The sequence below is a fragment of the Aythya ferina genome (assembly GCF_964211825.1).
Source record: "Aythya ferina genome assembly, chromosome: 1".
Lineage (NCBI taxonomy): Eukaryota > Metazoa > Chordata > Aves > Anseriformes > Anatidae > Aythya > Aythya ferina.
The window spans coordinates 70,813,042-70,840,177 of NC_140296.1; the positions used below are offsets into that span (position 1 = coordinate 70,813,042).

General features: G+C 45.5%; 1 protein-coding gene across 2 annotated transcripts in view; it reads left to right on the forward strand.

The window, feature by feature from the left end:
• Positions 1-27,136, forward strand: part of JADE3 (jade family PHD finger 3) — a 54,159-nt gene that overhangs the window by 4,110 nt on the left and 22,913 nt on the right. The window contains exons 2-4 of one of the 2 annotated variants that reach the window (XM_084521635.1): positions 10,121-10,173; positions 20,192-20,251; positions 21,326-21,408. In XM_084521635.1, coding sequence (XP_084377761.1) covers positions 20,203-20,251; positions 21,326-21,408 — 132 coding nt within the window. In that variant the 5' untranslated portion in view covers positions 10,121-10,173; positions 20,192-20,202. The remainder of the gene's footprint in view (positions 1-10,120; positions 10,174-20,191; positions 20,252-21,325; positions 21,409-27,136) is intronic. The other variant, XM_084521636.1, reaches the window with a different exon arrangement.

Sequence of the window (27,136 nt, forward strand, 5' to 3'; positions counted from 1 at the left end):
TTTAGTACTCTCTTCTGTTGCTTATAGCTGAGTGTATAGGGTTCTCCGCTAAATCTGACGTGCGGGGTTTTCATTTTTCGTCCTCTACAAATGTCAGAAAACTTCGGAGAAGGCAGGATGTAAGTTTTCAGAAAGCTCTCCCTCCTGACAAACAGCGTGGGATCAGTCGGAGCCCCTGACTCCCGTTGCTGGGATTAATCTGGCTTAAGTGCTCGTGGGTCCTTTGCCCGGTGTCTTCTGCGTGCCTGTTCTAGGTCAGAGCCTCTGCATGTAACAGAAGCCGCCGGGTGCAGCAGCAAATGGGTGCGCGTGAGCTCGGGCTGGCAGCTAATAGCTTTTGCAGGTGCCGCTTCATCCTCTTTTTAAGGTTATTGGAATCAATTTGTTTTGTGTGTTTGCTTCTGCATGCTTGACTTCAGCGTTTCAAACAGTCCACTTGAGGTATGAATGGGTTAAGGGTTGAAAAAGGGTCTGAAGTAAATTAAAAAGGGGAAAAAAGCCTCAAGCGCACACAACAACTCCAATGTGATTTATAGTTGCTCCTTATCTCTTCCAGCCATGTCTTTGATGCCTTTGTACTCGGTCTTTGGCTGGCCCCTCTTGTCTTTGCCTTGACTTCCCCAACTTTTTCCTTGTTGCTGTAGCAAACCGGCGTTTCTCGTGAGTGTCTCGCAGTCTTTTTGGGACCCTATAAATCAGCGAGGTCACGTTAAATTTGTCTCCTCTACCAAACTCCAGACAGAACGGGCTTCCAGATTATTTGCAGTCAGCCTGAAAATATTTTTGGCAAACCTCTGGGGATTTTCTTGGGTAAGATCTATGTAGGTTTGGTGGGTCTGATAGGAGACGGTGTTTTTATGTGAGGAGGTATCTGTGTGTGTTTACATACGGATTTATAAAAGGATCATCCACTGAAAAATCAAGTTGTATTTTTTAATATTCAGATGAAGTAAAACATTCACGTTATAGAACGTGCTTTTTTTTTTTTTTAGTGAACGCTTGTGTTAATTAGTATTTTGTTAATGTATTTCACACAAACTTCTGTGCTCTTATGCCTGTACATATGTGTGTTTTGCTTGGTTAAGGGAGTTGAATCTGTGTTTCACTTTAAACACCCATCAGCATCATTTACTTTGCACAGATAATATGTAGCCTTTGAAAGGGAAAAAGAAACTTTTAATGTATCAAGAGGAGCCGCTGGGAAAAACAAGACAGTGGGAAAGCAGTGACTTAGTTGAGAAACTTTCAAAACACTTCAAAGCGGCTTCAGATGTGCTTGTCCTCACAGCCTTTTCTACCAATTTTCTGCCCTGTGTTTTTTTGTTTTTTGTTTTTTGTCAAAATGCTTCTTTCTTTCCTCTTTGAAATCGTTTTAGGGAACGTATTTTAATCTCCTTCTAGGAAAGTTACCAATTTTCTAACAATTTGGAGGCGTCAAGCTAGAGTAACCACGTTATGGTGGCCGAGCTGGCCATGTACATCTGATTTGCACAAGGCGAGCTTGCTTTGCTCCCTTACCTGGCTTCTTTGGCTGTAATGAAACATCTCCAGGTCTTTTGGAGGTGGTTGCCGGTGGGTGCAGCACCTCAGGGGTGCCAGGGGCTGAGGGTGGCCTTTGGCCCTGCTGTGCCCGCTTGGCTGGCAGCCGCTCTGCCTTCCTGGCGTGGCCCCTCGAGACCTAAAAAACCTCAAAAGCCTCGCCTCCGCGAAGGTGACAGCTTTAGAAAGCAGGAGTCTTGCTGAAAATGAAAAAAAAATAAAAATCAATAAATCATAAAAATCTCAGCGTTCTCTGATAGTTTTCTTGAAGGCCCTGTTCTTCCTTCTGTCAGTCAGCTCTCCTGGCAGCAGGTGCTTAAGCGGAGCAGCCCTCTTGCATTACAGCTCCATCTCGACACCTCCCCCCCAGCATGCCTGCATCTGGAGATTTTGAGAAGAAATAAATACAGTTTTCTCTCACAGGAGTTCTGCTAACAAATTCATTAGATAAATGTCTTGCTGATTGCTGGCTTCGTTCTGGCACCGGCTTTAATGCCTGTCGACTCCACTGAGGCCACGTTTTCCCTGCTTGTTTCTCAGAACTTGTCATTTATTTTGTCTGACTGAGCGGGAATGGCTTTGGAAAAGAAACCTGTGTCGACTAACAAGTCTTTTTTCATAGCATTTTTAACCAAAAAAAAAAACAAAAAACACAAGCAAACAACCCCCAACCCTTTCTGAGGATTTAAGATCATCTTCAAGGAAGAATGAATTTTTGGTCGCTGCTTTGGAATTTGCAGCCACAAAGGATGAAGTTGATTAAGCCTTGTTTAGCAGGGTTTCTGCTCTGCTGCTTCGGTAATTGTCTCTTGATTGTGCTCCAGCCCTGTCTGTGCCGTCCCGGTGCACAGCTTGGGCGCTCTATTTATTCCTGGGGTTTCTTTGCGGGGGGAGGAGGTCTGAATGCCGAGGGGGAGCGGGGGCCTTTCCTTATAGCACCTCACAAATGCCCCTGCCATGGGTTTGATGAGGGGTGTGGGAAATACTCTAAATCACTGTGGTGAAGTCAGCACTGCTATTTGTCTCTCACCCTTCCTTCTCTCCGACTGTCATGCAGTTAAATACGGCTAAACCTTTGGGTGCGGGGTGAGCTGTTTGCCTGGATGATGTTTCGGAGGGTGCTGAGACCACCTTCAAGGCCAGGAAGGAGGAATTGTTTTTTCCTAGGCATTTAATACACTCTGTTAGATCTAGCTCGGTGTGAGTGGCTCAGTGGACCAACAATAAAAATAACAGGCAGCAATTGGTAAGAGTCAGGTGCTGACAGCTTTCTTTTGGTGCAAGCTTAGTTCCTGGGAGCTTGGTAAGATGAAAGGTATTCACCATACCCAGACTATTTTACACGCTCAGACTCTAGTGTCCCTGCACCCAGAGCTCTTGAAGAAACTTGGCAGCATACGTGCTGCAGTCTCTGCGCGCCCGTGAGTTACGCAGGGGTGAGTGCTACAGCTCAGCTTATCCAGAAATGCTTTCCTGACAACTGCCAGCTGGCTGTGAGTTAGCTTTCCTAGGGTAATCCAGAAATAAATTATTCTGGATCCAGCCAGCAGTCAGTGACCGTCTTGCACATAGGTGGTGGAAGCTAGCGGGCATGAAGTCGATGAGGAGAGGCTTGTATGGGATGGGCTTCCAGGGGCTGGCTGTGGGCGATGTGCACAGGCAGTGGCAGAGCCCTGTGAGGGCGAGGGGTTGGGGTTTGGTGGCTGCAGATGGGGCTGAGGCTCTGTGGGCAGGTGAGCTGCAGGAGGAGATGGCCTCTGCAGGTGTGGTGGCTGCCCAGGCCTTTCGTGATGCTGAACTGGGTGCGTGAGGTGCGGAGAGGAGGAAGAAAGGTCCCGGTGCAGACCTGATCCCCGGAGGTATCTGTTTACAGGGCTGCAAATCAGCACTTGAACCCGAGCAGGAGGAGAGAGGTCTGATGTGCTTCTCTCTTTGGTGCACGAACTGGCTGTCCTCAGCGTGCTGGGTACGTCGAGTCCTGCTGGTCAGGCCTCTTCGTTTGCTTCGTGGGGAGTTGGTTGGAGCCTGAAGGGGTTTGTTTTCTTGTTAGGGAGCCAGAGATTGAACTTGAGAGCACTGAATGGCGCGGTTCAGTATCGCTGCAGTCCTAAATCTAAATCTGGCCCTTGGTCTCTTACATCGCCAGTGTCTGGAGGATCCAGCGAGAAGCAGTGATGCTGCTTTTAGCGTTTGTGACTCTCTGGTGTTTGTTGTGGGGTCATGAGACTTTCTGCAGAGTGTATGAGAACAGCGTGGCTGTGCCATCAAAAACATAACATCTGTTACCGTGTTTCAGAAGTTCTCACACTTGGTGAACTGTAACATTTTCTTATTTTAAGATCTCCGCTAAAGATGTCCATAACTGTGGGCAAATATAGTTGCATTAAATAATGGAAATCAGCTATGGGAAAAGATGCTTCTAGGTCATCTAGATTATTGCTTCCGCAGGGTTTGCCTGTCTCCTTTCAGAACATGAGATGAAATAGCACTGCCAGCGCCCTGCTTTAGGGAATGTGTGTAAAAGTCCATCTATTTAGCACAGGATGAGCAAGTTGAATGAGGCGAGTTGATGGCTAAAGCCCAGCTTGCCAACGAGGGGCTCTGGCTGACTGGGAAATGCAGTATTCCCTTTCCTTAAGAACTGGAGTTAGGGTGTGGTGTTTTATTATTATTTTTTTTATTATTCTCCAGATCCTCATAAATAGCTTGGTTTTGCTATGTATGGTGGTTTTTTTTTTTGTTGTTGTTTTGTTTTGTATTTTTTGCTTACAGCTCCATTCTCCAGCTTTTGGTAGCACCAAAACACACTTCTCACGTGTGCCTGTACCCCATCCCGCCAGTTCCAAGTACTTTTATCCCAATTTAAGTCTTCTGCCCTGTGCGTTTGTGCCCTTTCTGCTGCACTCTGAATTGCTGTGTGACCTGCTGCGGGGAGCACCCACCCTTTGGAGGGAGAGGAGCATCCTGTTCCAGGCTGTCGTGGCATATTTCGTCCTGAAAAAGAGGAGCTGGTACCTGAGCTGGTGCGTGATGACTGTCCTTGGAGGCAGCTGAGAGCTGTAGCATCCCGCGGAGCAGCTTGTCAGCCTCTGTGGTGGTGGGAGGAGAGGTGAGGGAGGGATGAGCTGCTTCAGGCTGCTTTGCCTCCACCAGCAGGTACCGGTGCGCACTTGTACTGCGGAGAACCCGATGCACGGGACCTGGGGAGGCTCCGCAGCAGCTCTGCGTGGTAGTGTGCCATTGCTGGTGCACGCAGGCCAAGCAAGCTGCTCTCTGCAGCCCTCCTTGTTGTACTCGGGTCCCGTTTTCAGTTGCCTTGCCCTCGGGCCGATTTGAGAAATGCGGAGCTGGAGGATGCTCTGTTGGCAGCGCAGGCAGCAGCGCTCTCGTCCAATCTTTGTTTCAGCGTCAGGAGCAGCAGCTTCCATTGCTCCCCCTGGGGATGCAGGCCAATAGCTCTTACTGTCAAGAAGCTTCCTTAATGCTGTGCCGAAATTATTTTTTTTTCTTTGGTTTCATCCCGTTGCGCCTGATCTCTCGCAGGCTCGTTCCTTTGTTTCACCAGCGTTAACATCCTGGCAGTGTATGAAGGATGGAAATGACTTGAACGCCCACCTTAGGGTGCTCGTGATGTGGGATCCCGTGTGTATTTTGATCGTGGTGGCCTTTCCCTGCGAGGCAGGCATTTCAGCCCCCGAATCTTTTTTTTTTTTTTTTGGCTTGTATATGCTAATCACATTGTGAAACAAGTCATTTCAAGCAGTAAATGGGAAGTTTTGAGCGTTTTGCAGAATGGCTGGCGTTATACACACGCCAAATAACTGCTCCGCTGGGTCACCAGCCGAGCGCCTGGGGGCCCAGGGCTTCAGAGCAATTCATAAATGGGGTTGATGGTACTGGTTAGTCGTCTTATGAAAGCTATCATGCTAGACATCCTGTTGCATTGTTCACCCAAAATGGGCTACGCCGCTGTGGGAAATGGTTTTCCCAGCAAGTTCTCATTGGTTGCTGCGAGTTAGGGAGTTGCTGGTTGTAATTACCAGTAGGCTTGCTGCTGTGTGAAGGTGCAACAAAACGCTTCCGCGAGGCTGTGGGGAAGGGAAGGGAAGGTGCTAGGGAGTTGCAGGCTTTGTTAGATGCTTTCTGCATCTCTCACCTTCCTTGAGGTGAAGTGGACTCTCTTTAGGTACTTACAATGAGGTTGTGGATTTATACCAGGTGATTTTCATGGTTTCAATGTGAAAAAGGGGTAAAAATCGAGCAGCTTCTGAATATTCATTGTAGTTAGACTGCAAGAAGTTCAGGAAGAGGCATCAGATCGCAGTTTAAAACAATAAGAAGTTCAACTCTGTTATGAATACTGAGTAAGGATTCAAAATGCTTTTGTCAGAGCTTGGTGACTTTATCTTTTCTAGTTCTGTAGAAAATTCCCTGGAAGATAAATAAAACCTGGAAGCATCTTCTCAGTTACCCCAAAACATTATCCAGTGTATATCTGGGTCCTTATTATGATTTTTTTTTTCCCCCTTGTAGTTATAAGGGGAAAAGTACTATTACATTTCTGCTTCATATTAAAATTGATCTGTAACCTTGAAAACAACTGGCTTTATTTTCAGTGCTACCTTGGTAGCATAAAAATCTCGATCTGCCTTTTTTCTAAGGTGTCTGTGTAATGCTATTGGTAGTCTATGGGGAGCTGGTTACATGTGTTAGATATCTGAGGCTGTCTGAAAAATTGGAAATAATAAAATGGTTTTCTAATACCTTTCCCAGCTAAGCAGCTGTTATATCTGTGGGATTATTTATTGTGAATGAAGCATCACAGGACCAACTTTCTAATATGCAGTCCTGCAAGTCATTTGTGAGGTGGGAATTGCATGTTAGGCGATGGAAGCTATCAGACAACGCACGCTATCAGAAGCAGCTGAGAAGACGTGGATTAAATGAAAATGCTGACAGGAATGCCTGCAGCTGCTTGGAAAGCTGGGAGGATGGTTACCAATTAATTTTTAACCAAGACAAGTGAATTTAGCGAAGTTTAACAGTGGTCTCTCCTAGGTCCAGTATTAACTAATAACTAATTGATGGTGTGGGTGGAGGAGTAAGGATTATACTCATTAAATATCCAGCTAAAACTGGGTGAAGAACTGGTTGGAGCTTGGGAAGATGCCTTGCATTTTACAGGTATCTTGACCAACTAGAGAAACAGTCTGGATAAAAGAAGTTGGATGGAGTGCAGTAGGGGCCAAAGAGGCTGTCAAAGCCACAGTGGCTGTTCACCAGCAGAACAGGAGGCAGCAGGACCACGTTGTTGCAAAAAGCAAGCACACTCAGGTTTGTACACAGTGCCTGGAGCTTGCATAATGGGAAAGAACAATTTCCTGTAAGAAAAGGAGAGCATTTTCTGTGCAGGGAAGGGTTCAGCCCGAATACTTCACCCAGCTTTGGGCATCGTGACTTCCTATTGTTTTTTTGTGGACCAGCCCTGGGAAGGGTAATGTCGAGCAACTCAGAAGGCTCAGAAATACAGGGAACGTGGCCTGTGAGCAGAGAGTGAAAGAGCTAGATGGTATTGGGCCTGGGAAAGGGACTGAGGCATAACAGAAGTGGTAAAAGTAGTGTCCGGGATGCTAGCTGTGTAAAGAAGAAGGGATGAGCTCCTTCAGCATCCGGTGCTGATAGAGGACTGGTGATGAGCTGGAGCTGCACCAAGAAGGATGCTGGCTGTGCTGCCAGCAAGCTTCTGCTTGCCTGGAGAGGTGGCAGGGTCTGTGCTCAGCACAACCTGAATGGGCGTTTTGGGCAACGTCGCAGGCTCTTGGTCCTGTCTCGGTGCTCTTCTCCAGGCCCCTGGCAGATTTTTCCTCTTTTGTTGAGAGTGGCAGCGAGTATCTGGGGTGCTTCTGGAAAGAAACGTGAAGCGCTCCTTTTGCCCAGTGCAGTTTGGGGACTTGGTTTGGGGGCTTGGCTGTCTGTGAGTATTATGGTAAATTACAGCCTGGCAACAGCGGTTAAGTGCAAACCTAGGTCTTTAATCCACTTGGCTTTCTGCGGTTAAAAGTTGGATTTTAAGACAGAAATCATCATTGATTTTTCTTCCCCTGGTGATGCTTGGTTTCACAAGCAGTATTTATGGAAAGCTCCCATGAATTTCAGAGCTTTGTTTTGTATGTCTACGCTGTGTTTAGCTTCTATAAAATCTCTTCGCTTTTTCTTTTGCACCACATTGCGTTTCCTGTCGCTTCCCTGTTGCTTTTTTATCAGCCCAGACCCTACTGGCACGGTGTGTGTGTCTCCTGTGTGTTATCCCTCGTCCCCATGTGCTCCTGAGGGGATTGTGCCTTACTCTGCTGGGGGCTACCCCTACTCCTCAATTCGAGTGAATCAGCCTCATGTTTCTGGACTGGTGTATTAGGACTGGCTTTCCAAAAAAAAAAAAAATGAAAACCCAAAGAAAAAAAAGTATTATTGGTGCCAGCTGTATCTTTCATGCTATTTTGTATATGTTTCTGAAGTAAACAAGATGGTACTGAAGGTTATGGCTATATAGTACAATGGTTAAAGAAAGAGGGGAAGGTTTTTAGTTGAACCTTTTGGTATTTCGGAGTTCATCCTGGCATTTAATTGAGCAAACAAATGTGTTTTTAATGAAGAGTTCAAAAATATATTAGTCTTGTGGTTCAGCTGGGAGGCAAAAGCTGTGGTTTTATTCATACTTAAAAGCTGTAAGCTCTGCTGCATTTTAATGATGCCATTTGGGCTGCCGTGACCAGGGCTTTGCTTGTGAAAATTTACATTAGAGGTGTTCAGCGGGGACATTAAGGCATGAAACCCTGTAATGAAACTTCTCGTAAGAAAAAATGAGGTTTGAGAAACGGATCTGAATGCTCCCTTTAGCTTCACCTTTCCCCCCGACCCCGTCCCCAGCCTGTGCTGGGGGCGATGCTGCCGGCCCTCCTCAGCCGCTGCTGCGGGGCTTTGCCGCAGAGCCTGGGTGGGATTTTGAGGCAGCTCCCTCAGGTCCCCACCCACTTTTGCTCATTTTTGGGGTCTAGGGGCCAGATTCCCCTCGGTGGAGGCCGAGGGTAGTGCCTGAGGCGGCCGGGCCGGCAGCCATGGCCACCGCTGACAGGGCTGGCGGCAAGGCCCCGGCCTGCCTGCGGCCATCACCGGGCGGCCACCTCAGCTCCAGCTGCTTCGCCCGCCCGGCGTGCCTAGAGCCAGGGACTGCCAAGGAGATGGGGAAAGGGAACCGAGGTGGCTGAAAAATAAATAAATAAAAAAATAAAAACCTCACGCACAAACCCCAAACCTCAAGTCAAAAGCAAACGAGTGTAGCTGAAACTTCAAACTGCTGTCAGTCACAATAGAGGCGCTGTGATATATTGCGTGTGGGCTTTGTTTTGTTGTTTTTGTTTTTTTTTTTTCCCCCCTCCCAGCTTATACGGCGATGTTTCCCTGTGATGGCGCAGGCGAAGTTGAGCAAGGCTGGCTGTGGAGAGGCCGCCTGCCACTCCTTGCTGGCTGTGGGGCACTGGGACCCCGGCCCTCTGCCACGGGAGGGTGGGGAAGCAGAAATGTGGCGCTGACACGCGGGCCAGAGGCTGCCTTATTTCAGCAAGACATTGCCATCCCCACCCCCCAGCCCCTCCTCCTTATTCTTCTTCTTCTGGCAGTACGCGTAGTTATCGGTTCCTCGTTTTTTAGCTGGAGTTTCTGCTCTCTAATACTGCGCTTCCCAGCTGACATCCCCAGGAGCATTGTCACAAATCTGCTGGGTGTAACGAGTTTAATGTTTTTGTCATGTCCATTACAATAGGCCACAGAACGTACATGTGCATCGCCCCACAAGAGGGGAATGCGGGCAGCTGGTAGAGGACAAAATGCCTTCTCTTCCCATAGCTAATACTGCTCAAGGCGAGTTACTTGATTAAAAAGAGCAAGTAAGCAGAGCCCCTGCCAGGGAGGCTGAGCTGCCCAGGATTGTCATGGAGAGGCTGGAGGAACGTGGTGAGGAATTCAGGCAGGAGCTACACAGGCCTATCTCTCCAGGCTTATTTATTTATTTATTTATTTTTAATTTGTGTGAATTTATAAGCGTGCTCACTTCATCCAAGACCCTCTAGAAGAAAGCAAACATCTGTGTGTTGGAGGAAGGCCCCCCAGATCAGCCAAATAACCTTGCAGTTACCTGAACGTTTCATTTCATACCCCTGAAACAGGATAGAGGATTCTCTACTTTTTGTTGGTATTGGTAAAAGCAATTCCCCTTTGTGCTAAGAGAATGGCAAAGCTGACTTTTAAGATCATGTTTATGAATTTACTTTTCGCTGTAGCACTTTGTGTTTTCATATTGTAGGATGTGTACATACAGTTGATGTGTTCTTCTATATACACACTGAGTGAGAATCAGGGAATTTAAGGCTTTGATTTATGTTATGTTAGTACTTTTTTTTTTTTTTTAATTGCAGTAAAAACATAACATACCCTTCACTTACTTGCCAAAAATGAAATTGTAGCTCAAACATGCAATGCCTGATGTCACTCCTACTCCCTAAATAGCACTCCTTTCATTTTTTAGGAGCTTGTGATGTCATCAGCTGAAGCGAAAACATCTACCTCGTGACCTGGCATGTAAGTGAAGGAGGAACTGATATTTAAAAAACAAAAAATGTGTGTGTTGGTGTTTACAATGTGTAAATTGAGCCTATATACCTTCAGCATTCAGATACCACCTTTTAAATGAAAGCTTTGTGGATTTTAAAGGAATATTAAGTCTTTTAAAAGAGAGGAAGTCATAAAAGAAGCTGTTAACAATGAGATTCCAGCTTGCAGAAGTCCTTGTAATAATTTCAGTTAAAATCTGTTGTGATGTACCCTGTAATACTTGGAAGTTGGTAGGCTTACGGGGAAAAAAAGTGTAAATATTGGAGTGACGTGCTGATTCTACTGCTTTTTATTCCGTGCTTTTTTTTTTTTTCTGGGTATGAATTTTGATAGTTTTGCTGAATACACATTGTGTATGCTGTGATACCCTTCCTAAAATCAGGAAGTCCAGTTATGTGGAAGGTTTAGGCTCTTTTACGTGCTTGGATACTTCACAGTAGACTTCCCGCAGTTTTGTGGCACCTTTTTTTCTTTCCCCTTAAATAAGCAAAAATATTTCTATCCTCTGCATGGGCTTTTTCAGAGACTTTTTTTTTTGTCTGCCCACTCTCTGCTTTTCTTTTATGTGGCTGAAAGGATTAAAGTGCAGTCACTGCTTTGAGGGCTGATGTCAGCAGCGAGCTGGGTATTCCTAATTAGTGCCAACACCTGTACCTCATTATGAAGCCTTGTTCAAGCTGCCCAGTGAACCGAGGTAGCTGGTCTCTGTTGCATGTCTCTAATGTGATTATAAACCCCTCTTCTGATGCAAGTCTTATTACTTATCCTACTTTTGGACTGATGTGGAAAGTGAAGCTAAGCTGAGCCATTTGGCTGGCTATCAAAGATTATAAGGAGGAGCAAAGAGAGATGATGCAGTCATCTCAGTTTCAAGACTTTTAGTTCAAAGCTTGCTTCTGCTTTGACTGTTTAAAAAAGAAAAAAAAAAAGTTTTTTCTAGTTTTCAAAGGTCAGAGACCAGATCTACAGATTCCAGGTGGGCTCTGAACACGTGAGTGTGGCTGCTGTTGTGCATAACCCACTGATTTGCTGCAGATAGAGCTTTGGCCTTGACTGCTCTTGTACCATCCCTTTGTCTTCAAGGGGTGAGGAGCTAGCAATTCTTCTACACACAAAAGCAAACTCCTTCTCTCCTCCCACCTGATTCCATATTGTTAGCAGGGCTAAAATGTAGTGTGTTTTGCCCTTGCAGTTGAAAATCGTGTTCAACGTGATGTTGAACAGATTTAACTAATTAAATTAATGACTCAGATGAGATCACTATTTAATCCTTTATTAAACAAATAAATCTTTAAATTTGGCTACTTTTTTCTGACTAGTTCAGATTTTCAGTTAGATTTGATTTTTAAGAGGTTATCTTACAGAATTCAAACACAGGACAACAAAATTCTGGCTTTGGGTTACTTCCCTCAGAGTGAGGAGAGAGGCATAACAGCGTTGGATGTGTATCTTGGAAAGGTTTGAGTTGATAAACCTGTAGGAACTCACAGAACACCGTGCTAGTTATCCAGACTTGGAAACATGGAAGGAAATTGAAGTGTAGTGGGTTCTTAAACTTCAGACGTGGGATTGGAAATGTTGTTAGTGAAGGGATCACATCTCTGTAGAGTAAAAGCTTGGCAGTGGGGGAGAAGAGGAATAATTAACAGACTTCTATGTGCATCTCCTTCAGCTTAGAGTTGACCCAGCCATTTTTAACTACTTGCAGCACATCCTTTTTAGTGTTCTCTTTAACTGCACAAGCTTCACTGCACAACCTGGAAAATGGAGTAAAGGCTTGTTGCAACTACGTGTGTCCGTAGGTATTTCTGTCAGGTACTCGTGACTTTCAGAATAGAAATAAATAGGTGCATCTCTGTTACTGCGTGGCAGATACTAAAAATGATAAGAAATACCAGAGTAACAGATTTCAAAGCAGCTGTTTTCCTAAAAGAATTCTTTGATAGCTATATGGAAGTTGTGCAGGTTTCACGAGTGAATTTAACAATTCCTGATGGTGATTTTAAAGCTGAAGTGTTGAATGTATACAAGGCAGAACCTCCAGAGGCAATAAGGTAAGGCAGAGACTGTTCTTTGCATGGATTTGGGATGCACAACAGTTTATATGGCTACACACATATACGTACTTGTGTACGTGTGTGTGTGCATGCATATATATCCATGCATGTATACACATAGGTTTTGTGTTATTCCAGGATGCTATTTGCTTTTCCTTCCATTCTTTTGTGTTCTCCAAAAGAAAGTCCTGGATGGATAGTACACTAAGGCGCACATAGACTCTATTTGTATAAAATGTTTATTAAATCTGCCTTAAAAACAAACACTGACATACTCGAAGTGACCCAAACTTTTACTTAATCGTTTTGACCAAAGTAGCTCTCTTCGGCGAGCAGTGGTTAACACAGTCAGCTAGGGCAGCAGCTATCAGAATCGTATTGTAGTGCTGTTTGTAGTCAGAATTTTATCTGACAAATACACTCATTTCAGTATTTACCATGGTCCTATAGACCACTTATCTCGCCTCTAGTCCAGAGAGATCAGGTTGGGAACCAGTCCATTTAATGCTAAAAACAAATAATAATCCAGCTCACAGAGGTGATCCATTAGGGATTTAGACCAGTTACTATACCTGATAATGGTCAACAGTGGGCATCTAGGGAAGGAAACCATTGTAAAGCTCTAGAGTGTGCTCTGTTTCTTGTAAATTTTTGACTTTGGGGTTGTGAGGATGGCAGGTTGATGCTGACACATTGTGTTTTATAGCCCTTGTCATCCCTTTGCCTAATTCTCTTCAGCCTGTTTACTCTTCAACCCCTGCAGCATCCCATAGCAATTGTGTAAAAAATTACTTTTTTTGCTTTTAATGACTTCTGTTTCAAGTTTGTCTCGTAACTGTGTGCCCCCGGCCTTTGGGGCCATGAGGAGCAGTCGTCTCCTCATCCTGCTTGCCGTTCTTTACCGCTTGTGGCAGCTTTTTCCTGCTCTGCACCCTCTTTTCTCAGCCTGACAGCCTCTCTCTTCCATCCCTTCTCCTAAAGCCATGGCACGCTCCCCGTGCAGCTGGAGCTTTGTGTTCTGCAAATACTTCTTCTCCAGCGGTGCCAAAGGGAGGGAGGAGACACTCCCTAGCTCTTAGGAAAAATGAGTGATCTATTAGTGTTGCTCATCCACAAAGGCTTTTCCATCTGGCTCTGTGGGTGCAGCAGTTGAAACCAGACAGCAAGAGGAAGGGCAGGAAGGAGAACCCAGGCAGTTACAGGCCTGTCAGTCTGACCCCGGTGCCAGGGGAGGTTATGCAGCAGATTATCCCGAGTGCCATCACGTGGCAGATGAAGGACAATCGAGTGATCAGGAACAGCCAGCGTGGGTTTGTGAAGGGCAGGTCCTGCCTGACTAACCTCACCTCCTTCTAGGACAAGGTGACCTGCTTAGCAGGTGAGGGAAAGGCTGCGAATGTTGTTTACCTGGATTTTAGTAAAGTAAGCAAGCAGTTTGGTGCTTTCCCCCGGGATTCTGGAGAAATTGGCTGCTGGGGGCTTAGCCAGGTGCATTGTTCGCTGGGTGAAGAATTGGCTGGATGTCTGGGCTCACAGGGTCATGAAGCACGGAGCTCAGTCCGGTTGGTGGCCTGTCACCAGTGGCATTCCCTGGGCTGGATCTGCGGTCTGTGTCCAACTCCATGGCATTCAACAAGGCTCAGCCCCGGGTCCTGCACCTGGGGCACAACAACCCCAAGCAGCGCTACAGGACGGGGGAAGAGTGGCTGGAGAGCTGCCTGGCAGAGAAGGACCTGGGAGTGCTGGTTGGCAGCTGGCTGAATGTGAGCTCTCACCTGTGAGTAAAGATGTGGCAGCACATCTCCCTGCTGTCGTCTCCCACTTGAGATGGGTGATTTATAGGAGCCTAGAAGGCTAATCATGTTTTCATAAATCTGTTTAAATCTGACTGAAACGTCTTTGGTGTCTTGCGTATTACAGCTTGTAGCACATAACGTTAAATTAGTTGTCTGGCCATTAAAAGTAATTTGAGTTTAGCGGACATTAAGACAAAGTTTGTTGTCTTTATAAACATTTTTAACACCAAAAAGTGCACTAACAACTCCTTTAAGTTTTTGTTTTCGTGTTTTGACATAGAGAACTAATAACTGCACATAAACGTGTCATAAAGTGAAATAGTAGAAAATATAGTAGGATTTCAGTATTCAACCAAAGAGCTGGAATATTCCAAATATTTTGAGTGCTGGCTGTGACAGGACGTTCTCTGTAATTGTATCTAATGATCCCCTTGGTGCCATTTTTTATTAGGAAAACTTAAGCATCCAGATTGTTTATTTTGAACTTGTAAATGAAAACCGTTGCTTGTCAGATGAGGAAAGAAATGGTCAAATTAATGTTTCCTAATAGGAAAATGTGTCGTTGCTTTCTCTCATCCTTTGAATAGGATATAAAGGCACATCTTTATGTTTTCTGCCTTCTTTGCAATCCATTAGGTTTTGTTAGCGATGCAAAACTTTGCAGCAAAGCAGTTAGCCTCTTTAAAGCATTATAGCAAGAAATAAACGAGTCAAAACAGATAAAATATTTAATGCAGGTTACTGTCAGTGCTTTTATCGCTTGGGATTTAGAAAAACAAAACAAGAGCGGCGAAACCTACTTTAATTTTTTATTAGCAAGTACAAAAAAATTACCGGATTATTTTAAGAATCTTGCAGCATGTGAGAATTGTTGTCTATGATGTCGATGGAAAAAACAGGTTTTTCTTAATCCCAAATAGTGCATATCTTTCTGCATTCTTTGCTGATAGCACCCAGTCCCCTACCTGTGTTTCCTACCTGAGGCTGTGCCCTAAATTTTTGTCCACGAGCAGCACTGGGGGGGAGGTGAGGAGCTTTCCCTGGGGCAGCAAAAAATGCACTACTTCTTTCTTTAATTTTGCAAACAGGTTTTAACTCAAATTCAATACACTATTTTGGAGGAAATCGCCTTTTTCGCCCAAGTCCCAGCTGATGTTTTAGGGAAAACAGTAGTTCTGCTGTTTCGCAAGTCGGTGCACAAGTGGTGCTGTGTGCAGCAGGGGCTGGAGCCGAGGGGAGTGCAGCCACGTGCACGTTCATGTACTTGCTTGAATTTTCATCCATCTGACGCTGTCTGTTCCTTGGAACGGGTTCTGGTTGGATTCATGTCGCCTTCAGGATGTTAGTGCTAAAGGTGTGAGTGTGCAATGGGCAGGAATATGTCAGTGCCTGCCCAGCCCACCTGACTGGCTGTGTGCAGGCCAACGCACGTGGCTTTCTTCAGAGGGATGAAAATCAGGCTGTGCTTTCCTTCCCATGTGTGAAGAAAGCAGAGAAGAGAGCAGGATTTGATTTTTCCCCACCTCTTGGGGAGCTCCTGCACGGGTGGTCTCAGGGCCGCGTGCCTTGCACGGACACATCTGTCCGGGGATGGTTTCAGCTCTTTGCTGGCCGTGTGGCAGGAGGTGATGCCACCACTCGCCCTCCATCTGTACTCACACGGCTCGGTGACCATCAGGGCTAGGGGCACGTTACTGAGCTGTGTAATTCTCAGGTTAGAGAGAAACAAAGAAGCAGCGTTACTTCTTTCCCGAACTTGCTTCCCTCTGAATTGTTTAACCTTTCAAACCTTCTCATTGCGGCAAATAATTGCCAGCCCAAGTTCTGAGTAGGTGCTTTTTTTTTCCTTCCAGTTTATATAGCCTTTTTTGTGAGATTGGATAGGATATTAAAAAATAATAATAAAAAACCCAAACACGAGTGATCTCTCTTCCTCTAGTTATTTGAAAGGTTGTATTAACTCTACTCATATTTCGTAATTTCCTTGGCAGTTGACTGTGAAATTTGACCTATTTAAATGGTTTTACTGTACTACATTTCCTGGAGACCTTTCAAGATAATTTGCTTCCTAATCTAAATTTAACAGTTACATAAACCACATTTTGGAGGCTTGAAGACTTCTACCTACTGCCTCTGCATTTTTTTTGTGCGTAGACGAGCCAGATTAAGTCCACAAGGTGAGTCTGAGAGTTGCACGTAGCTTGTCATTTGTTGTACGTACATAGGGGCTGTTTTTCTTTTTAACAAGACAGAGAAAGCAGGTTGTTTTTCATCCCACTTGAAAGTTTCCTTAGAAGCGTGGCCAGTTCCGTTTTGCTCGGTCTATTTTAAAATGCAAAGAAATAAAATCTCACCGCTCTCGTGTGTGTTCACGTCGCAGCTCATTGAATTTCTCGGTTTCCTCTTCCTTCCGTACGGCTCTCCACAGGTACTGAAACTCTCGCCTATGTGCTGAACCCTTCTGTTCGACAGAGTGAAGCCAGGAAGGAAGCCCTGTTATTCCCTGCAGGTTCTGTGTATTTCAGAAATCCCGTATGGATTGAAGGATTCATTTTGTGTGCTTGCCTCTGGTGTCTCTCGCGTAATGCGCCGTGTGAGTTTGGGCTCAGTGATACCTCATCCTGCTTTCTGCTGCGCGATGCCGGGAGATGTCAGGACAAGAGGATAAACTCAGTGCTTTATCTGGTGAATGAATGCAGTTTGCTCTGACGCAACCTGAAAAGGGAGAAGGGTTTGCTGCTGGTGTTTCTGCAGGTACTTGGGGCGCTGAAATTGTAACTGTCGGCCATTTACATCTGCTGCTTGACTGATTTCCTTGAGAGCTGTGCAGTAACCCGCTTCTTCAGAAAGGGGAAGTGCTGCTAGTCAGTGCCATGCTGATTTTCCTCTCCTCCTGAGAGAGTGGTGGCAGAAGCGAGCGGCTGTGTCTTGGGAAATACTGGGGTTCATGTCGTGAGGTGACGCCAGGGAGGAGGGTGTCTTCAGCTTTGCTAATTCCTCTTGTCTGGAGTCGTGGCCCTTCTCCGTAGCTGTTGGGGATGGATTAGGGATGCGTGTCCAGCCCTGACTGCACAAGGGAGAAGAGGCTCGGCCGCTGTGGAGTGTGGTGCGAGTCCAGGAACCATCCTGGAAACTGGATTAAAAACGATTCCAGAAAATGTTCCGCTGCAGTAGTTGCCTGGAGAGTCGAGCACCTCTTTGCTTGCTGTGTGGTGGTTTCTCAACGTCGCTCTTGTGTTTTAGTTTTCATTCAAAAGATCCCTGACGGTGAGCATCTTTGGAATTTGTATTTGTTGTCATAGAAGTGATCCATCATCTGTTAGTCCTTCTGTTGATATATATATATATTAAAAAAAAAAAAAAAAAAAAAAAAGAAAAAAGCTTTATATCTAGGCATGTTATCTTCCCACTTTTAGTGCTCGTTTCTAAGGTGATCTATGCTTGGCCATAAGGCTTGGTCACATTTGGAGTCCATCGCCAAAGCACCCCTACTTCCTTCCAGGGTAGTGAGAGTTATTACTTGGTGGCTGAGAAATGAGGTGTATGGTTGGGATGGGATTTTTTGGAGCCACTTACCTCCTTTGTGCTACAGAATTTAATTTCTCAGTTGCTTTACACTCATGTTTCTTAGCTTGTGCCTGGGAACTACTGGAAGTAAATTCTCAAGAGCCAGACCAAAAGTTCCACAGGCAAACGTGCAAAATGCCAGAGAGAAGATAAAGCGATCTGGAGAGAGGCTGATGGCTTTTGCTGCTCACCATACAGGATTTCCATCCTGTTCTTAATGACAGCTCATCTCTTCTCATCTCTTTCTTCTTTATAGCAGCGTCTACTTGAGGCAGTCTTCTAAATTATTTTTGAACTATTCTGTGAAAAAAGGTATCTCTTATACACTATGGAAAAAAAATTTAAAATGATTTTTCATTTTGCATGTAAAGATTATTTTTTTGTTCTGTTTTTGGTGTGCCATTCATTGTAACTGGTGTTCTGCGGTTGGGAAAGGGCACTGGCACCCTGCTGAGCTTACTGCTCACCTCCACATTTGATCCTTTCCCTCCCGGTGATTCACTCTTTCCTCCTTCACTCACTCCTGAGGCACGTGGTCGGGGTGCGGTGACGGAGGCTGTCCCGTGGGCAGCAGAGGCGAGGCACGAGGAAGCCGAGTCCTGCTCCCAGCGGGGACCTACAGAGAGCACGGAGCATGTGGATCCTCTTCATAACCTGTCCTGGGAGCAGCTCCCGTGATGTGCTGTAGCTCTGTGTGTTCGCAGTTACTGGGGTTAATGCTGCCCCAAAAATAATCATGCTGGATCGCGGGGCTCTTACCCCGGGTGACTGCTTGTGCCGCCGCTCTCGGCTCTGGCGGAGGTGTAAATCTCCTGCCTGAGCTGCTACAAATCCACTGCCCAAGTACAACTTCCCCAGACGTGTTTCCATTGCCGTGGAGTGGTTGGCAGAGGTGTGCTTTCTGTTCTCAGGTTGGCTTTGTTGGTTGTTTCTGCCCCCAAAGCAGCCACCTCCTGCCTCTGCTCTCCTCCCTGGGGTGCCCAAGTGTTCCCAGCCACGTCTCGGCCCCGTGTCTAACCCCGCTTTCACTGGGCGCCGCCTGTCTTTAAGATGGAGTGAAGAGGTTTTATTGCTGCGTGTGTTTATGTAGACTATAAAAGATGAGTCTCCTGCCATAAGCTTTCAGCACCTTTTAACAGCTGCTCAAAAATTCATCCGCACGTAAAAACGGAGTGCTTGCGTTTCTTGCTCAGCAGTGGCAATGGGGAGGTGGCTGTGCACACCTACCTGCGTCCTCTCGGCACGTCCCAAGGTCCTGTGATGTGCCTGAAGATCTGGCAACCAGGCTGTTCAGAGCTGGAGGCTGCTGGCAGAGAAGGAGATGGCACAGGCAATGCCATTTGAGCTGCTCCTGCCTGGAGCCTTTAAACTGCTGGAGCTGGCAAGACAGAAGTGGCCGTCTTCATCCCTCATTACTTAGAGCTTAATTTCAAGCCCGGTGCCACCAAAGCACATCCAAAGAACAGCTCCTCTGGGCCACGTCAGGCAGCGTTTGCCCCGGAGAGCTTTGCAGCCTCTTAGCTGAACGGTGAGCGGTGGGAGCGAAACCCCGCAGCGCTGTGGGTCCTCTTTTTAACCCAGGCTCTTCCTGTGTGCTGTGGCTGCCTTGCTTCCCCAGCCTGCTTGGGCGCTGAGAAGGGGAATTAACGTGAATTAAGCTGTTTCCTGGTGGGACTCTGTAGGTGATTTAAGGCTATTAAAGTGCTGCACGTGCCGCCTTGCGATGCCTTGTCCCGTTACCCACGGACCCCCCGGTTAAATACCTGACTCGGAGGTGCTGTGCGTAGACCCAGCCGACAAATGCATGCGTCGTTTTCCTCTTCAGCTTCCAGCAGCGTGGGCAATGGCTTTCTATAAAAGAGAGATCAAAGGATAGTTTTAAACTTTGATTACTGTATCTAAACGCGCCGATCAAACTCATGCTCTTAAGTATAAAGGCTGCTGAAAATTTCCACTAAATTAAACAATTCTGCTGCAAACAGTTGGGTCGCAATCTCTTCAAAGCCTTTGGATAGGCTTTTCTTATCCGGAAATCCTGTTTATCCCCCGGTCTTTGGATAATCTCAAGACCCATTGTACAGTAACTAATGTGCAGGCTTTAACAAGCGGGCTATTTAGCTGCGCTTTCCTTTTTCTTCCCTTTACGCAGCGTGGGGTTGGGTTTTGTTTAAAACCCAAAAAAAAAAGGCGCAGATCCTCACTGATACCCTCCGTAGTTTGTCAGGCCTCTCAGAGCCAAGCTCTTGGGTCCCCCAAGTTGTGACAGGGTGATTTCAGTGCCGTCACTCACCATTTTGGGGAATTACTCCCCTTTAACGTCTGCCTTTCACTTCATTTTGGGCTTGGTTTTCCTCCCCTTGCAGGTGAGCTGCGTTTTGCACCCACGCCTGGCCGCACTGCAGCTCCGCTCAGCAAGGGGCTGGAGGGCGCTGGCTGCTGCAGTTTCACCCCCGCCAGCTCTCCTTTTGGGGGACTCCTGCCTTTGGGGTGCTGGGTCCTGCGAGTCGGGGTCCACGCAGCCTGTCCTCTTCTGATGGTCGCCACCAACTCTGTTTCTCTCCGTAGGATGCGTCAGGATGAAACGCCACAGGCATCTGAGCACCAGTGACAGTTCAGACAATGAGAGTAAGTAGCCTGTGCTAGTTTTTCTTTGGTCTGTCACCCCCTTGTGGTTTCCTTCTGTGGTTTGAGGGCAAACTGTTTCACCTCCCATAATTAAAACAATGTTTCTTGCTTGATTTCTTCTCGCCTTCCCCAGTCTTCTGTGTTCTGAGCCCTGTTAGGGGAGGAAAAGCAGGCGAAGGGTCCTGTAAATCTGGGGGGGTGTTAAGCCTGCTTAGCTTTTGAGGAGAAATTTGTGTGCCTTTCCCTTTCAGAGCTGCGAAAAATAAATCTGTAATTCGAGAGAAGTTTTGCTGCCCAGAGGAAGCTTTCCTATGGCTAGGGCCATACAAAAGTCCTGCTGTCTCATGCGGTACAGACCCTCAGCCTTTAGTCCGAGCCTTTATGTGTTGCAGTATCTGACACTGGTTCTTCACCTTCTACACTGTGGCCTGGTAGACAAGTCAGTGAAGTTCTGTTTTAAGAGTTCCTTGGCACATGTCTGGCTGAGGTTGCACCTTCCTCGTGTGCCCGCAGAGAACCCCTGCGTGGCAGGGTCTGTTTGCTTCCTAGGAGCCCGTGCCCATCTGACCATGCTGCGTGCACCCAGGATTGGTTGCCACATTCGTTACGACTCAGCCATGTACTGAACTAGCACCGTGCCCAGGAACGTCTAGGCATCACGCTGTACTTTTCTGCCTCTCTCATCAGCACCCTTTAGTATCGTTGCTATTTTTTTTTTTCACTTTGTTTTTCTAGCACTTGCAAGCTCTGTCCTCAGTTGTGCTCCTCCTTCCACTTCTGCTAGGAAGGAAATGAGGGAGAGTGGTCTGCATGCTTGTCTCTGTTTACTCACACTTGTGTCGGGCAGAGCAGAATGTACCCATAAACGCGGTGCGCTGTGGTTTTACAAAGAACAAGTGGAACAGGAGGAGCTGTAATCAAGCCTACAGACTGCAGAAGAGCTTTTTGCCCACATCTTGTCAAGAACGATCATAATTCAGGAGATTGGAGTGCCTTGTGTTTCACCGAGCAATTAAATGAATTGAAGCGAGCTGTAATGGTTCTGTTTCTTATTTCTTTTCTTTTTCTTAACAGGTCCCTCCACTTCCTTCTCGTCTTGTTCTAAATACAGGAGCAAGTCAAAAACACCAGCAAATGAACAAAAGAAACCTGCTGAGGTAAGAGCCAGGGTTAAAGATTGGTTACGGGTAGGTTTTTGTCATGTGTTTTTCAAGTTTCTAAGGCTTGAAATAGCGAGCTTTGAACCGGTGCCAGCGCGTTAGTTTGTTACCTGTCAGATGCTCCGTGACACTGTTTTTCCTCACCCTGTGAGTAATGCAGGAGCTCCGGTGTTTGATGTCCCAGAATGACTTATGGCTTTGCAGACGGTACCTTGTGGTGCTTTATTCCCCTGAAATATTGTGTCTTTTTGAAATTGAAAAAGCTGGGATGGATCTGTGATTTGAGAGCGAAGGAAGTGGTTGGTGTGTGTGTGTGCATGGGCAGGCTGCCGCCTTTCTGCTCTAGGATGAAACAGGAACGCCCCACTGGGCAGGTTACGTATGAGCAGTGCTTAATCATCATCTGCCACTTTCTCACTCTTGTGGTTACCTTCAGCAAGGATTTTAATTGCCGTCCCTACCCGTTACTCCTATCACCACTGTCTCTGGATCGGTGTTCACTACTCCAGTCCCTTTTCCTTCAGCACTCGTGTGCGCTGCAGTGCTCAGATCCACCCTAGCAACCATCGCCACCGATTGCCCCTTTTCGGGAGGATTTTGTTGTCTGCCTCTTCCTCCAGATTTGGTGCCTGCTTTCTCGAGGGCTGAAGTCAGATAACAACTGCAAACGGGGAAATGTTTCTTGCGGTTAATTCCCCTTGCTTGCTGTCACGTCCCCTCCAAATGCATCCTTCAGCGTGCTGGTATGACTGTTGATGCCCGAGGTTACCGAGGAGAAAAAGACTGACAAAACAACACACTTTGCTTCTGTAGAATTTAAAACCCAGAGTTATGTCCCAGAAGTAATTTTTAGTACCATAACAGCAGCTTTGTAGCTGCTTAGATGCTACTGTGGGAGGCTGCATAAATATAAAGGTTGTGTTCGTAGAGCAGAAGCTATTCTGCAAACGTGCTTCGTGCTGCCTTTTCTGAGTGCTGCTTCCCAGACGAATTTGGTTTGGTAGGAGCAAGGTTTCAGAGCGTGTCCTTTCTTTGAAAGCTTAATTTTTATCATGAGTTGTTTGAACACAACACACTGATTCATTCCGAAAAGGGAATCTTGTGTGAGTGTTTCCACACAACCCAGATTGGCCAGAGCTAGCTTTATAATGTTTGTTTACAGCCACCAAGAAGGTAAAGAAAACCCTACTACGCTTTTTTACCTTGAAAGCGTTGATCTTTGAGGATTATGGTTCTGTGAGAATTTTAATCTTAAAACAGCTCGTGGCTACGGAGGTCTTGAAATTGTTGCTCACATTTGTCGTCGCAGCAGCTTTGTTGCTTGCCAGGCTGGGTAAGCGGGGACAGAAACAAACGCTTTGCCAGGCTTGGTGCTGTTTCAAGTACGCCTCAGTGCCCAGTCCCTTACCAGTCCCTTCTCCCTGCCCAATTTTTTTATCTTATCTTCCTAAGGATGCTCCCATTACTGTTTTCTTTCCCTTCGCTCCATTCTGTCTTCATGTGCGTCTGTGTGTACCAGCAATTATGAAGATGTGGCCCATGTGTTCAGCCTACGAGTTTTCTTATTTACATAACTTCTAGGAATTAAAAGGAGCAGTGTTTTCAGTTCCTCCTCTTGTGACCTTCTTTGCTGCTTTCTACCTATCCCAAGATAAAATCTTGAACCCTTTATTGCTTGATAAATATAAAAATTTGAAGAACAAAACTTGGAATATACACTTTGAATTAAAAAAAAAATGTATTTTACAACATCATCTCCAGTAATGGTGGCATTTTTCTGGTGTCTTTTTGTTTAAGAGTCTCCCTTCCCAGTTTAAAAAAAAAAAAAGAAAAAAAAAAAGAAAAAAAACCTTAGATGATGTCCTCTTCTGCAGGAGTGTCCCAAGTGCAATACTGCAATATTCCCCCTCCCCACAAAAAAAAAAAAAAAAAAAAAGGATAAAGAAGAGGAATGGATGGGAAGGTGACAGTAATAATCTCTGCCCCTTGTGTGTCAGACTTCTGGCTATCCTTCCATTTTTTCCTTTCCCTGTGCTGGAAGCAAGCGCTCCTTCCAACCCCTAGGAAAGCATATGCTGGAGATCTCACGCAATGGTGTACTGCGTGAAGTGCTGCTGTCAGCAGAGCATTGAAATTGATTGCTAATGCACCAGCTGGTGACAAGGCTGGAAAGCAAAGACTGACCCTACCACATACCCTTCAAAAAAAAAAAAAAATCACGTTACGGTAATTCTGCAAGTTGTTTTTTTTTGTGGTAAGAGTTGTCTAATATCCATTGGATAGAAATTGAAAATTCCAGGCTGACAGCATCCCTTTAGCAAGGGATCTCTTTAGCAAGTTGGCAGTGCTCTCCTTTCATTCACCTCTGCTTGCCAGGCAGCAGACGTTTCTTGAGTTAGTGATGCAGAAAATCTAAAAGGTCAAAGCTATAAATAGCTGTTTGGGAATATTTTTGCTCGTGGTCTTCATACATTAATTTTTCTTTCGTGCCAGTAAGCCTGGCTCTCTCAATTATGTTGCGTGTGGATACATAGGCTTTCTTTCTACTTTCTCAGCCATCTCCAGTCCAACTGTTCTCCAGTATTTGGGTTTCCTCTTCAAATAAAAGCTCATTTTCAATATTGTGACCAACAGGTTAGTATATTTGTCGGCTGCTTCACAGGACATGCTTGTAGTGGCCGTGCTCCTCTGTAAATAAAACTAAAAAAAAAAAAAAAGTTGGCTGTGGCTGAGGAGTGCTCTGCCTTGCGTTGCCTCTCATTGCAATCTATCTGATAGAGCTGTAATCTATCGCAAACAACTGACATGGGAACTTTAAGCTATCTGCTATAGCATTTACTTTGAATAACTAAACAGTGCTCAGGTTACAGGCACACCAGCAGCATAAGTCAGAACAGTTTTTCCAGATCTTCCTGATGCTGTTGGCCACTTGCAACCTGTGGAGTTGCCCCTTACGGGCTCGAAGCTGGACAGGAGGGACTCGCAGGTCTGAACAGTTGGCTGCGTGGGAGTAGCAGGGTAGGAGGCACTTGGATGCCTGGCTCAGCATGAAACCCCTACTTTGCTGTTTCCCGTCTCCTTGGAAGCTGCAGCGGAAAATGATGGCAGCACAGCTGAAATCATTTTTGCAGGGAAAACCCATCAGCTGGCCCATGCTGAAGGACTGACCAGTTCTTTTCCCCCAGGCTAGTGGGGGCACAAAAGAGCCAGAGATTTATGTGACACTCAAACTTATGATTTGTTTTGTTGTTTTTTTTTTTTTTTTTAGTCTTCCCTCCCTCTCTATACTGTAAGAGAGTTAAGTTAGGATTATGTGTTGTGGGTTTTTTTTTTAAACCCTGCCCGTCTAAGGTGGCAGTATTTTACCTCTCCCTGCAAATAGGGTTCCGAATCCCACAGCAATAGTAGTTTTTAATCCCTCGCTGCTGATAGCGACAGCTGTGTTATCATGTGAAATGTAGCTTGTCTTCCCCAAGTAAATGGTCTGCTTTCATTACTGGGGTATGTGAAACTTTTTTTAGTGGCATTTAACTGTCACATAAATTGTAGGTCTTGATCCTGAGGAGCACCCTGCAAGATTAGACTCTGAGCAGAAAATGGATTCCTTTTGCAGTTAGAAAGTGGTTGGTTTTGTTCTGTGAATGAATGGGCAATATGATTAAATCATATCGTTTGGCATGCCCCATGCATAATAGAAGAGGAGTCCGTCACCTTTCTGTGCGTGCTTTAGAAGATCCTGAATTAACTGCAACAGCTTGGACATCTCTGCGGGCTTCTCAAGACCTCTGGTCAACATCCCTTATTCATTTTAATGAGCTGGTTTGTAGCCTGCGTGGGTTAATTGGTTAAAAAACCTAATAATACTTTCATCTAAATCAGAGGTGCAACCTTGCTGTTTGTTTTCTTTTAATCTTTTTATACCATCTCAAGATACTTGAACTCCTTAACAAGAGGTGGCCAGAATACACAAGGGCGTGGAGAAGTTTGCTTGTGATAAGGCTGAGCTGTTCTGCCTTTGGGACCGAATGCGCAGGCATGATAGTAAAATTCAAATGGTCTGCAAAAAGCAGAGGTAGAGCTTCAGTCCTGCCCCTCCTCGTGATGGAGGAATTGGGGAGGAAGGGTGGGAGAATATGAATGAGGCTGAAAGTTAGGAAGTCTGCTGGAATTAATAGGATGTCCTTTTCCGTGCACCATGTAATTAAGACTGAAGCTCATCTGCATAGGAAGTTGTGGAGACTGAGAATTAAACGTGATTAAAAAAGGAATTAAACGGATGGCAAGGAGTACAGATTTTTCTAAGTATTTTGTTTAATTAATACCATTTTTAAAAATTGATTGTTGAGTTTAATCCCCAAATCCAAAGCTTACGTCTGATTAGCAACCCTTGTTCTTACACGGTTCTTGCATGTGCTTCTGGCTCCTGAGATGGTGCTGTTAGAGATATCAGAGATAAGACATTTGGCGGGGTTGATTTAGTGTCTGATTTCCTGTTTTTTCCTATAAACACTAGTAAAAGAGGCTGAGAAGATTAATGGCTGCTCCAAAGAAAAGTGCGATATTTCATTTGCTTGAGTCCCGGCTAATCCTTGGAAATAGTTTTAGGGAGTAGGAGTTTGATGGTTAGGATTTACTGCAGGGCACGGCCAAATTACTTAGATGTTTGAGAAGTACAAGCTGAACGCTACACTTCTGTCTGCTTTAGCTGTTTGAACATCATTAGTTTTTCGGTCCAGTCAGTACACATGCCTGGAGCTGTAGCTTCATGGCCGTTTTACAATTATTTTGACTTCTATTTGCTTTGCTACAATACAAACCAACCAACCCGTGCTGTCGTGAGACTCCAGCCTCCTTTGTAATAAGGTGCCTTAAATTAGAAATTAATGCCCAGGTTGCAGTGTATTAATGAGGAAAAAAATCTACCTCACAAGGATGAGCACACTAAATTTTGGGAAGTGGTGTGTCCCTTACAACTCCGTTCCCTGTAGGTGGGCAGTCTTTGGCAGATGTGAAACATCTATACAGAAATTGAAGTACACTACATGTATTAGATTAGATTATCTGTACTCAGATATTATGTGGCTGCATTATGCTTGTCTTACTACAGTTTGTCCACCGTGTTATTTATGTGGTGATTTTAGGTATAAACTGATGCTTTTTAAGTGACTTTAATTTTTGCTGATGGTGTTAAACATGAGAATTACAAATTACAACAGGACAGTAAGCTTTGATGGGTGACTTTGGGATGAAAAAGAAGGTAATTGTGGAGGTGTATAAAAAATGCCTGAAAACCTGATGGAAAACTTGTGTTCTTACGTAATTTACTCTGCATTTTAGAGAAAATGCCTCCAGTTGGATGGGTATTTGGCTCCTGGAATTTCATCTCTGGCCTTCAGGATGGGTTGTGAAGGAGGTGGAAAAATCAGAAACCTACTGGGCATTTCAGCTTTCTCTTTCTAGAGTGGGGTACTGAGGATGTTTCTGGGGAAATCTGGGTGGGGAGAGGCATATTTTTTCCCTCCTGCCTTTTAAAAATCGCTACTTTGTTTCTGGGACAGCCAGACTTCTGACTCTATAGACAGCCGGCGTGAGGAAATGAAGTGTGTACTGCTGACTCCTCCGGGGCTCTGCCAGGCGCCAGGGGAAGCCTGAGGAGTGAAGCAATTAGATGCAATCCAGGAGAAATCCTGCTTTAATTGTAACAGCAGCAGAGCGGTTAACATGT